We start from the raw sequence: 16,840 nt of genomic DNA on the forward strand, positions 1-16,840 counted from the left end.
TGAAACCGAAGAATGGCATTTAGAAACATTTCAGTTTGTATATTTACAAGTGAACTGGGCAATCACCAACTGCATGGAGTTCAACAAGGGCAAGATCTAGATTCTGCACCTGGGACACGGCAACCCTGGCTGTACATGCAGACTGGAGGACGAGATGCTGGAGAGCAGCTCTGCGGAGAAGGATCTGGGGGTTCTGGTTGATGGCGAGTTGAACATAAGCCAACAGTGTCCCTGGCAGCCAAGAGGGCCACCCGTGTCCTGGGTGCATCCAGCACAGCATTGCCAGCCGGGCGAGGGAGGCGACTGTCCCGCTCTGCTCTGCACTGGTGCGGCCTCACCTGGAACACTGTGTGCAGTTCTGGGCGCCACGGGATAAAAAGGATATTAAGCTACTGGAGAGCGTCCAGAAGAGGGCTACAAAGTCAGTGAAGAGTTTGGAGGGGAAGCCATATGAGGAGCAGCTAAAGTCACTTGGTGTGTTCAGCCTGGAGAAGACTGATGGGAGACCTCATGGCGGCTACAGCTTCCTCACAAAGGGAGGAGGAGGAGCAGGCACTGATCTCTTCTCTCTGGCAACCAGTGACAGAACCCAAGGGAATGGCAGGAAGATGTGCCAGGGGAGGTTCAGGTTGGACACGATGAAAAGGTTCTTCACCCAGAGGGTGGTGGAGCACTGGAACAGGCTCCCCAGGGAGGTGTCACGGCCCCAAGCCTGACAGTGTTCAAGAAGAGACTGGACAACGCCCTCAGACACATGGTGTGAACTGTGGGGTTGTCCTGTGCAGGGACACAAGTTGGACTCAAGATCCTTGTGCGTCCATTCCAACTTGGGACATTCTATGATTCTAAGTATGAAAAACTGCAAAACAAAACCTGAAGCTCATATGTAACTGCTATTTAAAGTTCTAATCTTGTCATCTTTGCTTCACACAGCAAGCAAAAAAACTCCAAAAATAACCATGCATGGAAATGTTATAGAGAGCAATATTATGCTCATCTTGGATTTTTTTTACTCTGAAAAACAAATATACTTTAAATGTTTAACTTTTTATTCTATTACAGAGAGAAACAAAATTAAAGTCATATTTACAGCCAAAAAGCATTAAAAAGTAGGACATCGGTATTACAGGGCTGCCAAAAGAATAAGTGCTAAGTAAATGTTTTAAAGAGTCACTAAAGTTGAAAAACTAAGTACCCTACACAGAGATTACTAAGCAGAGAACCATACAACTCTTTAAACGGACAAGAATTACAAGTACTGTAGCATGCAATGGGTTGCTCTGTTTTCAACAATATTTGATTAGGGGAGAAGCCATTACCTTCTTCAAGGACCTCAGGAACTTTCATCCTGGCAAGATGAGTCAACAGCAGAACTCTGGCTTTCAGGCTGTAAGGGCAGGTAAGCGGAGGCTCATTCTTCTTTAAATTTATGCCACCAATTTCTCTGATTAGCTAAAATAAAGTAGTTAAACACAAATAGCTAGTTTGGTGGTAAAGAGAAAAATACAGGAGGAGAACAGTTTACAAGGAAAAAAATTACATTCACAGAAGCAAGCCTTTAAGTAACTTTTCCCTGAAAAGTTCTGTAGAGATGAACATTAGCCATTTTTATCCATATCCCAGCTCCAAAAAGTAAAAAAAGTCTTTAAACGCCTTGTTTCAACGTGGGAGTGGGGATGAAGTTAAAATTTGCACACAAGAAACTTGCCTTGCCTAGCAATGAGTAAATTTGTGTTGATAGATATGGGGGGGTTTAATTCAATTTTATTGCCAAGGTTTTCTAAGGTATTTATATTAAACTCAATATGCACCAGCAACAGCATCACCTTGAGACCTTTTACCCATCTAAGACCCAGCCAACTTCCTCAGAAATAGTCTCAGGTACCACAGGAAGGAGTGTTCTAAGCCTGAACTGCCTGGTAGGCTGAAGTATTTTAACTTATATATAAACAGCACCAACTTGAAAAAAATCGTGGTTTTCTTTATTCAGAATGATCTCTCTTGATCCTGACTAGACCAAGATGCACAGTTCAAACAGTTCTCTCTCATCTGAATTTGTTGAAGACCCTGGAGGGAGAAGCTGCAACGCTGAGGAACAGAAGCTCATACTTTATAAGAATTCACACATGACTCAGAAGCTTCACTTTTTAGACCAATAAGCCACCTGAGGTTCCAAAATATCCAGCCACAAAGGAAAGTTAGGATATCAGCAGCCAGGCAATGCTGACCTTTGACAAGTCTTTCCCTACACTTGAAAAAAAGACCTTTTAACAAGAAGTTCCTTGCAAGTACATCCTCATATAACACCAGACCAAGAAGAGTAAAACTTTGGTAAGAAAACTTTATAAAAAGTATTGGTACTGGGTTTATGATAAAACAGTAAAATATAAATGGGAACGATGATCATGGCCACCAAAAGCAAGATACACTAGTAAAAATTATTAGCAATACCCTTTTGTACAGATGCTTCAGAGACTTGTACTGCCATTCACTCAGAAAAAAAGGAACACATGACACTGATTACTGGACCTTTGGAATCAGAACTAAATCAATTTTTTTTAAAATGCAAGGCCATGCACTTGCATACTAACAAGAACTGCAAGTCGAAGATTTCCAGCTTATTAGCTGGAAAACAGAGGTACGTAAGACAAGAGAAATTCAGAAAATGCAGTGATCCCACACAGGTTGTATTAAACCACCATACGAAACAGTTGTGAAGAACAGCATGCTGAAGTTATTCCCTGCAGAAATATAGGAATAATAGTGCCACCGACTAATGCACTGCTAAGACAACATGGAATGCTGTGGACAATTCTGAGCAGATTAAAAAAATAATGTAAAATTTAGAAATATATCAACTGGGAACTGTACCCCATTCAGCACATAGCAGGATGAGGGAAATCAAGAGCCTTTTGGGAAAGAAAAGATTAAAAGACAGTGGCTTTTCTAGTTTAGCTAAAGACAAAAAGAGAACAAATAGGCTACTTTTCTGCCTATAAATGCATTGATATACACAGCAAGAATCATTTAGACTCAAGAGTAATGACGACAAAAACCATGGCTATAAATTGGTCACAAACAAGGCTTCCTAACCACTAGAAGAGCAAGTTCTGGAACAGCTTCTCAGTAGGACATGGTTACAGGAGGCTTGACTGCCTTTCAAATAAAGAACGATTAAATGCAAAGGGCTTGCACAATACCATTGCTTGCAACAGCACAGGAGAAGAACTGACTATCAAGGTGATCTTTTCCAGTCATGCACTCCCACTGCTGAAAAACCTCATCTAACCACAATTCCAACTCCTTCTCAAGTACCCAAGATGATAAAGAATTTGTAAAAAAGATAGAGACAATTCAGTAAAGAGGTATCAGTCTATTTTCTTTATGTTCAGGACATCAAAGTATGTTTATGACTTGAAAATTCAATTGTGTGCATTCAAAGGTCAAATCTGTGAGACTACCATCCCCCCATTTTGCCAACTCAAAACGTTTTCATTGAAGCATTTCTATACTGAACTTTAAACTTCTTAAAACCAAACTGTTTCTGATAAATAAGACTTCCTAAAATTCTGCTAGCAATAATTATTTGCCACAGTACGCATTATGTCATCTCTGTTGGGAAGACTGAATAGAAGTGAAAATAAAAGGCAACCAGAGGGGAACACACATTCATTAAGGAATCTTTATAATATCTAAAGACATTATTAATTCAGACATCAGATAATTTTATTTCAGTATTAACATATTTAACCAGATCTGTGTTAGTGATTCTAAAGAACTTTATCAAATGGTGATCATCTCTTTATATCAATACTCAAAATTTTTAAGGACTGACACCAATTCCCTATATAGTTTACACCTCCCCAAAAACCCAACCCAGCAGTCTATATACTAAACTGATTCCATTTAAGCTAAGCATTATCATCAATTAACATTATATTTTCTTTAAAAAAATGAAAATAAATCAAGTCTAGCTTCTAATTCCTAATTCTGAAGGGATACAGTGACATCTCAACAAAATTAGTGCCTTGAGAACTTGAATTCTGTCAGCTGTTCACCTAGAAGCGCCATCTCCCTCTTCCTTTGAATAGGTTGATTATTTATAAAACACCTCTTGATATAACTAACCTGTGGTATCTGAATGTTGTCTGCTGGTCTGCTCGTAGCATCTTTATTGTACTGAGGATCAAATTCGGATGCCCCTGCTAAAACCATGATAAGCCCTGCAAAAATAATTAGAGGCAGACAGAGAAAATGTCAGCAACATCCTTATGCCACTGAGCTCTTCAGAACCATCAGCCATAAAACTTACTCCCACTCTTCCCCCAACAACCATAAATATCCATGTTCTCTGTTCAGTGGGTCAGTTACTGCTGCCACAGGGCAAAGGAGGCAAGAACCAATGCCTGGCACAAGACAAGAGAGCTCACTCAAGGCTCCATATTGCATGGCACCAAGTCCAGCGTTTGACTTTAAATGTCTTCACAAAACCAGCTTTTTCAGCAACAGTTACTCGAGCTTCTTTTCTAATTTTTGAGGAAGTTCTCTTCTGAGCAAATCAAAGCTATTTTTGCCTACTTGCAAAAATAAGACCGCGGGCAGGTCAGCATGTTTTTCCCAACATGCAATATCCTTTTTTTTTTTCTAAACAGACATATAGATCTATATAACTCCCTCTCCCAAATACTCATCTTCTTACAGAATACTTTTCACTTACAACTAAATGAAGTTTTTAAAAACACTCTAAAGGTCAAGAAACGTTATTTTAACCTAACAAAGGCTTATAAAGCAAAAGCATTTTAACATCAGCAGATTGATATTTCCAGATGGACACAGCAACATTTCAAAGTGCCTTTTACTTACGTTTCATGTCCATGTTCCGTGTTTTATAGACAAAATATGTATATATTTGAGTTGTCCGAATGAGGATCTGATCTCCACTATATCGTATTGATCGGTACCACCAGGAACCCTGAGACATTTAAGAACAAACTAATGTCAGCTACAATGCACCATTGAAACAGCTGTGCTGGATCACCTCACATCTGTTTACAACAAGGTAACTCAGCCAAACTGATTTTACCTATGTTAAGGTCAACTGAATTTCAGAAAGGAGAAGGGAACAAAAAATATTTGCTGACACAAATTTTAAAAGCACACCAATATATTCATCTGAGAGAATCTGATGCTAAAAGTTTTTAGATGATCTCTAGCGTCGAGAATTCCCCCACAACACAAGCACATGTGCACATATACACTGCTTTAGTTTTGGTGTTATTGTCGTGAATCCACTAAACAGTAAATTCACTGGATTTACCACTTTCTCCTTACCATGCAACACGGCATTCAAATAACATTCAGTTTAGGCAGACCAAGGTGCCAAGCCAGCAACAACATAAGAGAGTTCTTTCGTTAGAATTAAAAAAAAAAAAAAACCACAACATTTAAGTCACCTAATCAGAAAACGCTTTTCAGAAGGGGAACCTGGAGGTGGCCCAGTGCTCCTGCTGCAAATTTTCAGAATTAAGCCATACGCCTTCAGGCTGACAGAAAAGGTTTTCTAAATCTTCAGAAGCACTCCACTAATTCCCTCATTAGCATTACACCACTGACTTCAAATTATGGAACTCACTGTACAGTGAGTGTTCTCTATAATATAAGAAAAAAGGTGTGCTGGGTTATAAACTGCAGTCTGTTCATTAAACTCCTCCTTGTAAGCAAAGCTCACTAGCATTAGAAAAAACATCCAAGATCTATCTCAATCTATTCCGAAGTTTCTCACAAGTGAAAAGTAACAAGCTGTAAAGTAGTAAGTGATGCTTACTACTGCTAATTTAACAGGCAATAGTGTAAATTCCCCTACTACAGAAAGAACTCTACAATTCACTTAATTATTTGGGAAATGCTCTAGGACTGGCTCCCCACAAACTTTTTTTAAAATAACTTAGGTTTGATTATTCCACAAATAGATGAACCCTGACAGAAAACAGTACACAACTTTTTTGGAAGCTTTTTCTGCAGAAAAACTTGGATTATAACCCCATAGCTACCACATTTTTGTCTAAGCAGAGGTACCAGAAGAAAAATATAATTATAGCCAGTCCAAATCTACATGAAAGAGGCTGCCCTAACTGCTTTTGCATATACAGCTCATCTCAGCTCATGCACAGAACATTATTTAGGTCAGTGGAGGTCTAGGAAGAACTACGTAACAGTATTTTCCTTTTTTGTTGATCTGGATTCAAAGGATGGAACTACCCTTACTTTATTTTAGATGCCTATCTCACATATAGGATGGCTACACTGTAGTTAACTTCGGCTTCTTTATTGATTCACAAAATAGAAATAGACCCATTAAAGGCATGAATCATCTTGTATGTCTACTTTAGAATGAAATTATAAAATAACTTGCTCCATAAAAACATCGATTCCTCTTCACTGACTATAAAAGAAATTTACAGTGACAAGTCTGAACAAAGCAGTCTACATCTGGTATAAGGGCAAGAGGAGGCAGATTTTTTTTTTCCCCTCTGCTCAGGACATTGTTTTGTAACACCAGAAAGGATGTTTACTGTCACTTGAGCTATGATAAACCTGGTATAAATCACTAAAAGTACACATACACAAAAAAGTATCAACAGACACCAATTGAAACCTAAAAGGAAAGACAGCAAAAATACGTAGACATTGTACCCTGGATTTTAGACTTCTTATTCAAGAAGTTGTTGAAACTGACATCTAATTTTCTACACTAAATCTTCAATTATGGAGAAAGACTCTCAAAGAGAAGGGATAATACCTGGCTGAGCCTCTGCACAAAGAGATACAAGCAGCTGCCAAGACCCCAGGACACTTTCTCAAATGAAAATCTTCTTCCCAAGAGCATGAAGGTTTCTGGGTGTCAATTTTCTGAGTCTTTCTCTATGCCATACTCCAAATGCACCATCACTGGATAAGGGACTTTGTTCAAAACCAACACTGTAGGGCAAACCAGAGCCCTGAAATACCACTCACCCAGTGATAGATCCCTCACACAAAGAAAACTCAAGGGCAGATATCTCATGGCATGCTGAAGATCAATAAAAACTGAAGAAAAAAAAAAAAGGCTGCCAGGAGAAAAATCATCAACCTGTTCCACATGCAGTAATCATTCTAGTACCACCAGCTACAGATATCTCGGTCTTGGCTCTACATGAACAACACTGAATATACTCGAGTTCACCATCACATCGTATTAATTTTCATGTGACGAATGACAGAAGGTACAAGACAAATTACATAATTCAGTCTAACTCTTGTGATATCTAATAATTTCCTTACAGCCTTTTCTCTATAATGGCACTGCATTTTTCTGGATACTCTACAGCAGCTACACTTTTTCCATAATAAAACAAAACACCCATATTAAAAAAAAACTTGTTTGCTCACTGTCTCCACAAAAGGCAAGAACAAACAACTCTACTTACATCCAAGACAGCTTTGCTTACAGCTTGTTTACAGAGGGTAGAATATTAATTAGATAATACTTACCACAACAACTGGAAGAATAACCATAAATGCTAATCCGTATACAAGCAAAACCTAGAGAAAGATTATGAAAGGTACTGCATTAGATACTTCAGCTACTTAATACCACTCTTGCTTAATCTTTATTCTAAAATATAGCCAAGTACTATTATGACAAGCCTGCAATAATTAAAGTAAGCTTATTGCATAATGCCCGTCACTATTTCTGAAGAACCGCTTACAAGTAACATAATCAGTTGGGTAGAGTTTAAATCAGGAGTATCATTTCAGTGTAAGTAATCTTTTCAATCATCCACACATTGTCTCAGGTGGGTTTCTTTAACAATTAAAGAGTTGGCAGCTGAACTGTGATGCTGTGGACAGGGATGATTACTGCTTTAAGGGAAATTGAGCGGGTAAGCCAAATACTTTGCAGCAACATATGCAAGAGGAGAGCATTTAGACACTGTCTGATTACAGCATCACTAGCAAACCAGATGGAACTACAGAAATCCAGCAAATAACAGTTCTGTGTGGTGTCTCCTTGCAACAGCAAACACACACTTTGTAGCAGGGGTGACCACAGTACAACTTCATTATTATTGCAATGAGATCTTTCCAAGCATGTTAATACTTTACTTTCAAAGGTTAGATTTAAGCTACTTTATCACTTCTGAAATTTGCTTCAAAGATGTGCATTTGCACCAAAGTATTATTAACGACATGTTTTGACTAAAATGCACAGTATTAAGCACAAACATTTTAAGGTGAACACTTGAAAGTTCACCTTCGAATCTTGAGCTAAGTAAGCTGACTCACCAAAATGGAATTTTTCTGATCCACAATCCAAGCTGGCAAAGCTATACCGAAGCTTGTAGCTGTAGGATGAAAGAACATGAATTCACTATGAAATATTAAGGAATTGTTTTAAAGTCACATTGAGTCTAACAAACAAGAAACCCAACAAAATCACCAATCCATTAAAAAATCCTCATGTTTATCACTCTTAATAAGCAAAATTAACAAACTTAGCAAAGTCAAAAAACAAATTAGAAATACACTCAAATATACAATAAAATAAGACAAATACAACATCTGAAATACCAAATACTTTAGTTTAATATATTGCAGTGAAAGACGTGCAAGACTAATATACATTAAAAAAAAGAGAAAGATTTCACAGATGGAAATATTTATGAGCTTTGCCTTGCAGAGTTTTCAGCAGTTTAAATACATATAGTTCCATAAATACATGAACTGCAAGAAAACTGTTTGAGCAAATGAATTATATGGAAAAAAGTTTTATAACTTTATAACTTTGCAAAAGTGTTCCAAGCTGTAAATTGTAAAAACAAAACCCTCTGCCAGTTCAAATTTTTGTGTGATTAGTAAGCAAGAGAAAGGAATATCTTTCAATTAAAAGGGATTTAGTCTGCAGAAAACAGAAGACATGATTTTGTAACATGTACAGTACACAGATCTGAATACAGAATAGCATAAAATAGCTTGACACTGTAGTGGTAATAAATTGAACATTGAAAACACTAATTATCCCAACACTAAGAGTTCCAAGAAACTAAAGAAAAAAAAAGAAACTACAAACTTCTAGGATCTGCTTAATAAAAAACAAAACCAGAAAACACCCTTTCCTCAGTACTGGTAGGTATCAATGAGGAGTATTAACTTAAATAAGGACAGGCTAGCATCCTCTACGTACTTGGAGACAGTGTCAGAATTTTATCTAACAGATTGTGACAGCCACCAACTCGGACAACCAGTTGTTATGCACAAGCCTAACATGACGTCTATGTAGGTAAGTTGGAAACAACTATTTGTTGAGACTCAAACATCTGACCAACCTGACCACACCTCAAGCTTAGGAGCTCAACAGAATAACAGCCAGTGAATTTACCACATTAAGTTATGGGAAATGCCCTCCTCTGGAGAAGAGTCCAGAAGCACTTCCCTGTGTGTTACTGGTTATGGATTTTTAGAAGAATTTACTAAATATATGTGTCTTTTATTGGTGGCATCAATTCCAGTTTCTCACAGTATTCCTGACCTTTAGGACAGTAGCTTCAAACTGTTCCAGAAACAAAAGTAGTTCAGAATGAAGCTCTTTCTCTCCTGGTTTGAAGGTCTCCTTGTCCCCATCCATGCTCACTGAGCTGAAGCACTAGCAAATACCAAGGGGAAAGAGTCTACTAAAACTGCCTTACATTATCAAAACCATATATTTTTACTTTCCAGGTCCCCTCACCTGCTTTTAAACACTCTTCAAATGATTTTGCACATTTAGTATTTCACTTTTAGCAAAGGAGCAAGTCATGCCAAAGACAAGAAACTCTTGCCTGCTTCTAACCTCCATGCTGCTTTGGTTAGACAGAGAGGAATCCTGCTTGCTAGTCCTTTGTGCTGGGCACAGAGGGTGGGATGTACCTCCTCTAACTTGGTTAGACATGTCTAACACCAGATGTGCTACATCTCACCCCAGAATACACCTCTAGAAGAGACTATCTCCATTTTTTGAGCACACAGAACTAAAAAAACTAGAGTGCATATCTTAGATACAGATTTTTTTTTTTTTTTTTTTTTTTTTTTTTTTTTTTTTTACACTATAGGTGTATAAATGAAGAGAAGATGAATTTCACTAAATTAGAATGCTCTTCACACTTCAATGTGGAGCAAGGTTACAGAACAGATGATGGGAGAAAGAAAATTTCAGGCTTCTTCCCACCCTTCAGATGAAGTGATGATGAGAGACCTAGAAGCAATCAGAGAACTCCAACTCCACCATAATCTGAATTAGAGTTCCAGAAGAGCAGGAGGTTTCACACTCACAGTACAAACTACTGCCCTACCAAGGAATCATTTCACTTTGCCCTTTGGGAACCCAGAGTCTCTTAAGTTTGTGAAAGCAATCTCTGAGACAACCACACAAGGGTCTTCATGCCTTTAAATCCTCAGCTTTTGGCCAAGCTTTCTTTTGAAGTCACAGACTCAGGTCCCTTCGAGGACACTGACATGCTGCCTAACTTGAAATCCTATGACTTGGCAACACAAAGTTTGTAGCTGGTGGGTGCAAAGAACAGTTCAGCATCAGGAAAGGTCCTAGGAAAGCCATTTGTGCATGTATCAGGATAAAATTTACAGTGCCATTTTGCTGATATTGTGACAGCATTTCTGAAGCAAGATCTTATTTGTACTCTGCAGCAAGAGGGACACAGTCCTCCTACTTGCCTGGCTAGGAAACCAAGAGAAGCTAGGACTGAAAGAAATTTGCTACGCTATAAAACAGTGGTTAAAGAAACAGAACCACCACCTTACTCCATAAGAAATGCCTTTGTCAGACTATGATTTAGCTGGCAGAGTTGGAGGTTTTTTTTGTTTAGAAAGGAGAGGGAAGATCATTTCTCTGAAACACAGGATCAGGGGCTTTTTTTCCCCCCCTTTTAAAATTAATTTCCCATGTTGGCTGGATATAATTCAGAAGAAGAATTTCCAGCACAGAGTTCCCTCATGCCATCCTGTAACTTCACAATTAAGTTACAAATTCCATTTACTACTTCCAAGCTGGCCTTAACTCATTCCATATTGATACGCAGTAGAACTTAGTCCTGCAAAGTGCAGGGTGTCAACAAGCAGATACCTATGGAGATCTGTACTAACAGATGGCAGGTTTCCTTTTTGCTTGTAATAAGCCCAGCTAAATATACAATATTCTTCCTCACAACTAGCCCACTTAAACAACAGTCAAAGATGTTTTGCAAGTGACTCATGCAACTGCAAACAACAGGGGCGTGGAAAAAATCTCTGAACTTTCTTGTTTTAGTTTCAATCGTTTAATGTAAAATGTCAATACACCACCATCAGGATAATTCCCACATAGCTACCTGCCCAGGAACAATCTACCAGCACAGGGACAACCACCAGGACTCCTTCAAGATGAAGATGGCATAGAGTTACACTCACACAGTACTGCTTCCAGCAAATTGAAGGGAGATTTGTATACAGTATTTATTTAAATATATACATATTCTCACATACATCCCTTTGAAATGTGTTTATTGCATTATGGCTAGTTAATTTTTCAACATACATTTATAGTATCTGATTTTAAATACCAATAAATATTTAAAATTGGGAAGTTCCTGCTGAGAAATATTCTATTTTTCACCTATACCTCCCTCAATATTGGCCATTCTCTCCAGATACTGACTGAAGCTGACTAATTAGAAAAATACCCTTTTTTTTCCCCAATAAGAAGTTAGAGAAATGACAAAGCAAACTCTTTCCTGCCTTTCCCTCCTACCATCACCTCAGAGTCAGCTTTACAAGGAAAGAATTAATCAGATGCATTGCTTCTAATCATAGGAAAAAGATATTCTATATATACATATACATTAATATCTGAGTGCTTCTCAAATGATCAGGTATTACAGAGCTCAATACACAGAAGTTACAGGACTTTCTTCATTCACAGTTGTTACCTTGTGGTCCATCTGGATTACCAAATTCTTCCCAATTTTTTCGTGATTCTTCATCAGTTAAGCTAGTTTCAAGACAAGATATTGAGTTAATACAGAAGTAAATTAATTTCTCTAAATCATTAACATACAGAAAAACTATAGTGTGATATTTATACTATCCTTCAGAGATGGTTTATAACAAGCTCAACAGCTTCTGCTATTTTTTGTATGAAACAATACTGTTGTGTTCCTTCACGACACAGGCAAATACTTTTAGCACTCTGATAGCAAAAGAAATCAGATGCAGAAGGTGCACAAATCACATCTCCCTTTCACGAGAGCGACTGCACACTCAAGGAGCACTTTCCAATGCCAGGTTACAGTAGAGCAAATTTTGAAAGACAAAGGCTGAAAACGTCATTTTTTTGGGGAAAAAAAAAAGGTGAATACACAGGACGAGTTCATACAGCAGAAGTTGTCCATATGAGCTGTTATTCTCTTATTCTAGATTTTTAGCCTTTAACAGTATGTGTTTGGTGGTTGTTTTTTTCCTGGAACTCCCTAGTTTCATATCTAAGAAGAAAGAAATAAATTAAGACACCACCTCCTAAGTCTTAAAGTTTCTATGCTTGTCCTGTAGTGACAGTTTCTTGGCAATATTACACCACCTCTAACAGAATCCCTGTTACTACAGGAAGGATACCGCTTTAGGAAACAGAACATCACACATTCACTATAAGGAAGATTTTGTCTCACAGAAGGAACCCAGTGAGTCAGACGTCTCCTGATCATCTCCAAGTCTCACACTCATTAACAAGCAGACTCACTGAATGGGTCACTTTCATATTCTTTCAAGACTGTGTGGCTAAGGAACTTCACTGTCATTTACTTCACGATATGCCTCTGCTACAGCCCTTGCACTTAGCATTTGAACTACCAAACTGTATCACCAAGCACAGAGTGCTAGTTTGCAAAGTGAGATGCTTCAAGAGTTCAGAAAGCAGTAACAGAATATCCTCTTGAAGAGACTTTCATAGTGATGCAGATGCGTGTAAGCAGAAAGGACAACACAATTGCTCAAGTGAGGGTGGTGTTGGTTCTGCTTCACACCTCACCTCAAACAGGACTCTCAGTCAGTAAAGTCAACCACATAGACAACTGACTTAAAAGCAGAAATCACCAGCTTGCTGCATTCTCAGATGATGTGACTGACCCAATAAACCTCCACAATGGAAGAAGGTTCAGAGGAGACTGGCAAGGCCAATGGGCCATGACACTCAGACTGATCACAGTGACTCACCACAGCTGTTGCAAAGCAGCTGACTCTATCACAACACCAAGGGGACCAGAGGGTGGCCTTTGTTTTAGATAAACGCCTACCAACAGCTGCATGGATCAATTCATAGCATAAATGTTTCTCCTTGAGTGTATTAAAATAGTATGAATGTCTCCCGAGTTTGCCAGACCAGCATGAGGGAAGTGCATAACTGGCTCAGTCCAACATTGAGTATAAAAACTGGACAACTAGTGTATGACTTTTGAAGAGAACAGGTTCAAGCTGCTTCAACCCACATACACCTTCCTGGTGCATGGGGATGCCCAGCATCATGACAGTAAGTGTATTAGAGATCCCGGTAACAGGAATAACACCGGTATTGTGATTGAACCAGGTATTGCGACTGCTGTATTTTGCTAAATCTAACTTTAAAAATATATTAAAACCACAAAACAAATGTATCACTCCACTGCATCAGAAATCCCATGTAACATCAACTATCTTCAGATAAGCAAACTTGATATTAAACATTACACACTCCACACGTGGAATATCTAAATAAACCTGGTCAGAGAGTATTCGACACTGACAGCTAATTGTTTAGAGCAGAAAATAATATAGAACTGTATTAACATTCCACATATGAACAGCACTACAAAACCCAAACCCACATCTTGAATACAGAAAAATTCAATAAAAAGGGATTTCCTTTATACTGATTTGTAATATTACACATAATCTCTCAGATCAAAAAAAGAAAAAAGCTATAAGCAGAGGTAAGGCCAAAAAATACTCTGGAGGAAAACGGGATTCAAGGATTCAGCTTTTAAGAACTACACTGATAATATGAAGCAGTCACAGAGTCAAAAATCAGGACCGCAAGGCAAGTGTAAATGAAAAGGGATGTGGGAGAGCTGAGAGAAAACCAAGTCAGAACCAGAATGAAACATTTCTATCACTAGACAGGAACAGAGTTGAAATACTGTCTCCTACTCTTCAGCTTTATCATCAGAAAAATTAACAGTGTATTTATTCTCTAAGTAACACTTCAGAATTGCTGCAACAGGGTTGGTTGGTTAAAATCCACACCACCCATTTTGTTCTTTGTCAGCTTTAGGATTTAATATGTATCACACTGGAAACACTCTTCCTAGATGACATGGAAGTTTAATACAAAAGACCCAACACCTTACAGTATTCTGACAGTTGCTAAACAATTAAGTTATCCTTCCCAACTTGCATGGAGCAAGTATGAGCTGAACTAAGACACGTTTTGACTTTCATTACCTATCCAAACAGATTTTTCCTGGCTGCTATTACCTTAAAGGTTTCCCTCCTTACAGTATCAAGTTCCCATTTTTGTAGGCAAAAAAGAAACTTACGCTGCATAGGCCTTGGCAATCCTCATGAACATAACTTCATCTCCTCCTTTATCAGGATGGTATTTTAGAGATAGTGCACGGTACTGCTTCTTAATCTCTGATATACTTGCTCCCTTAAAAAGCAAAGTTTTGAGTTACTAATAAATCTCTTAAATCAAATCCATTCTTCTATATATTCTAAATTACATTGTGCAATATTTCTCTGAACCATTCATCGAACTAAAGAATTACGTTCTAATTATGAAACTATATATGTATTTCATGGAAACATGACTATTTTTCTAAAAAACATTTTTATAATCATAATATTTTTAAATCAAGTTAGAAGTCACAGTCTAACAAAAAGACATTCAGATGACTGAGTATTTTTTTTTCTGGATTACCTTGTTCATCCATCTATAGTAAAAAAAAAAAAGGACTTTTTATCTGTTTGACAAATCTTATGTTTTCATAAATATATACATGAATACAAGGAATTCTCACTTGCAATATTCTTCTATTTAAGCAAGAGTTCATAGATCTAGTATGATGGTTCACTTGCAGCTTGGAGGCAGAAATAAATCTGTCAGTCGCCAGGAACAGTGGACTGCCCTGCTGCTTAAGAATATTTTTGACTAGAATCATCCTACCTATAAATTATTTCAAACTTCTTGAACAAAGGGAACACATGACCTATAACTAAGAAAGAGATCGATTTTTATTCTACTACAGCACATTGTTAAATGCCGCCAACACAACTCCCTATGCGTTAACTTTCAGGTTATTCTGTGAACCTCATGATGCAGAAAACTTTATAGCAAGTGCAGATGAAGTTTTTCTAGTAAGCTACCTGTGCTGAGTTTCACAAAACCATTACCAAAGGACTTTTCAACATTTTGTGGTAGAGAGGTCTAGCATGCTGACCTTAAATGAATAATTAACAAAGGAGAAGTTATTTAAAAAATGATGGTACAGTTTCAAAAAAATTTAACCAAAAATTAAGCTGCCTGAGGCTTCATTTGCTGTTACATTATCTCTATACAATGTGTTTATCATTTTCCGACACTATTTTTCCACAGCATGCCTGTCTCATTTAATGCACAGGATTAATTTACTCTGTAATAAATTTGATTTCGAGTAAAAAAAAAAAATCCACTTCAAAACTAGATGAAGAATGCCAGATGAGTAGCAGAGGTTGGAAAATGGAAAAAAAAGTTTGCTGGAAAGGAAGAGGTGGGTTTTCATGGCTCGCATGAATGCTGCTCATTAAAAAAAAAATCCTAATTTTTTCCCTCTCCCGCAGATATTGCATGTGATCCCTGATAAGCTGATGACAGACTTTCTATCATTAATTGCTTACTCCTCATTTTCAAGTGCTAGGCTACAGAGGTTAGGCCTGACTTATAGAAATGCTCAGCAGCCTAGGACAGCTGGTGTCAGTCAGCACTCTGCTTGGAAGACAGAGCTTCCTTCTATTAGCTATTTACAAAAAGAATCCAAAACTATAATCAGTGTTGAGCTTCACTGTTCTGTCTTGGATCCCACCTGGAAAACGACAGTAAGGATGTTTATTCAATAAATCAGTAATACCGAGTGCCTTATGTATTAGTGAATTCAAGTTATGTGCTCCAAAAAGTGCTATTCTATATTCAAAATAAAAGGCTGATATTTTATACAAAATAAGGTGCATGTATGTTATCTGATTCTGTCCATGTTATGGTTCTCCTCTGGAGAAAAAAGCCTCATCTTATAAGCTGATATGCTAACAGCAGATTCAAACAAATAAACAAAAAATCTTGGCCACAGGGTGAATGTAAAGACGCAAATTAATTATTGTGTACCAAAACTTTCAAGTGCCTGTCTGCAACGTTTTTCTTCTTTTTAAAGTTTTGGTGGTTTTTGTTTTTTTTTTTTTTTTTTAAACAGCAACATTTCCATTATCTAACAGTACTTCAACATCTGTATCACCTCAACATCAGCACGGCTGGCAACGACCCTAAAGGTTCCACTTGAATGGTGACAGAAGAAAGCTGTTCACTTTCACGTAGCCCAAACCAGAAGTTTTTCAAGGAGACCTAACAGAAGTCCTCTGATAGCACTCAAGTACAAAAAACAAACATGCTCTGGAATCTTGAACTCTAATTTGAACCCTGCTTCAACTGCTCTATCTTCACACCCACCTCTTCATCTCCCTTGTAACATATTGGCTTTAATTCAACTTGTCCTTA

At 37.7% G+C, this 16,840-nt stretch overlaps 1 protein-coding gene across 1 annotated transcript in view; it reads right to left on the reverse strand.

The window, feature by feature from the left end:
- The window catches only part of SEC63 (SEC63 homolog, protein translocation regulator), a 59,822-nt gene that overhangs the window by 21,690 nt on the left and 21,292 nt on the right, over nucleotides 1-16,840 (reverse strand). Inside the window, exons 4-10 of the mRNA XM_065632639.1 lie at nucleotides 14,634-14,746; nucleotides 11,997-12,058; nucleotides 8,326-8,384; nucleotides 7,531-7,581; nucleotides 4,864-4,972; nucleotides 4,129-4,223; nucleotides 1,320-1,452 (exon numbers count right to left, since the gene is read on the reverse strand). Coding sequence (XP_065488711.1) covers nucleotides 1,320-1,452; nucleotides 4,129-4,223; nucleotides 4,864-4,972; nucleotides 7,531-7,581; nucleotides 8,326-8,384; nucleotides 11,997-12,058; nucleotides 14,634-14,746 — 622 coding nt within the window. The remainder of the gene's footprint in view (nucleotides 1-1,319; nucleotides 1,453-4,128; nucleotides 4,224-4,863; nucleotides 4,973-7,530; nucleotides 7,582-8,325; nucleotides 8,385-11,996; nucleotides 12,059-14,633; nucleotides 14,747-16,840) is intronic.

Source organism: Caloenas nicobarica, chromosome 3 (genome assembly GCF_036013445.1).
Source record: "Caloenas nicobarica isolate bCalNic1 chromosome 3, bCalNic1.hap1, whole genome shotgun sequence".
Lineage (NCBI taxonomy): Eukaryota > Metazoa > Chordata > Aves > Columbiformes > Columbidae > Caloenas > Caloenas nicobarica.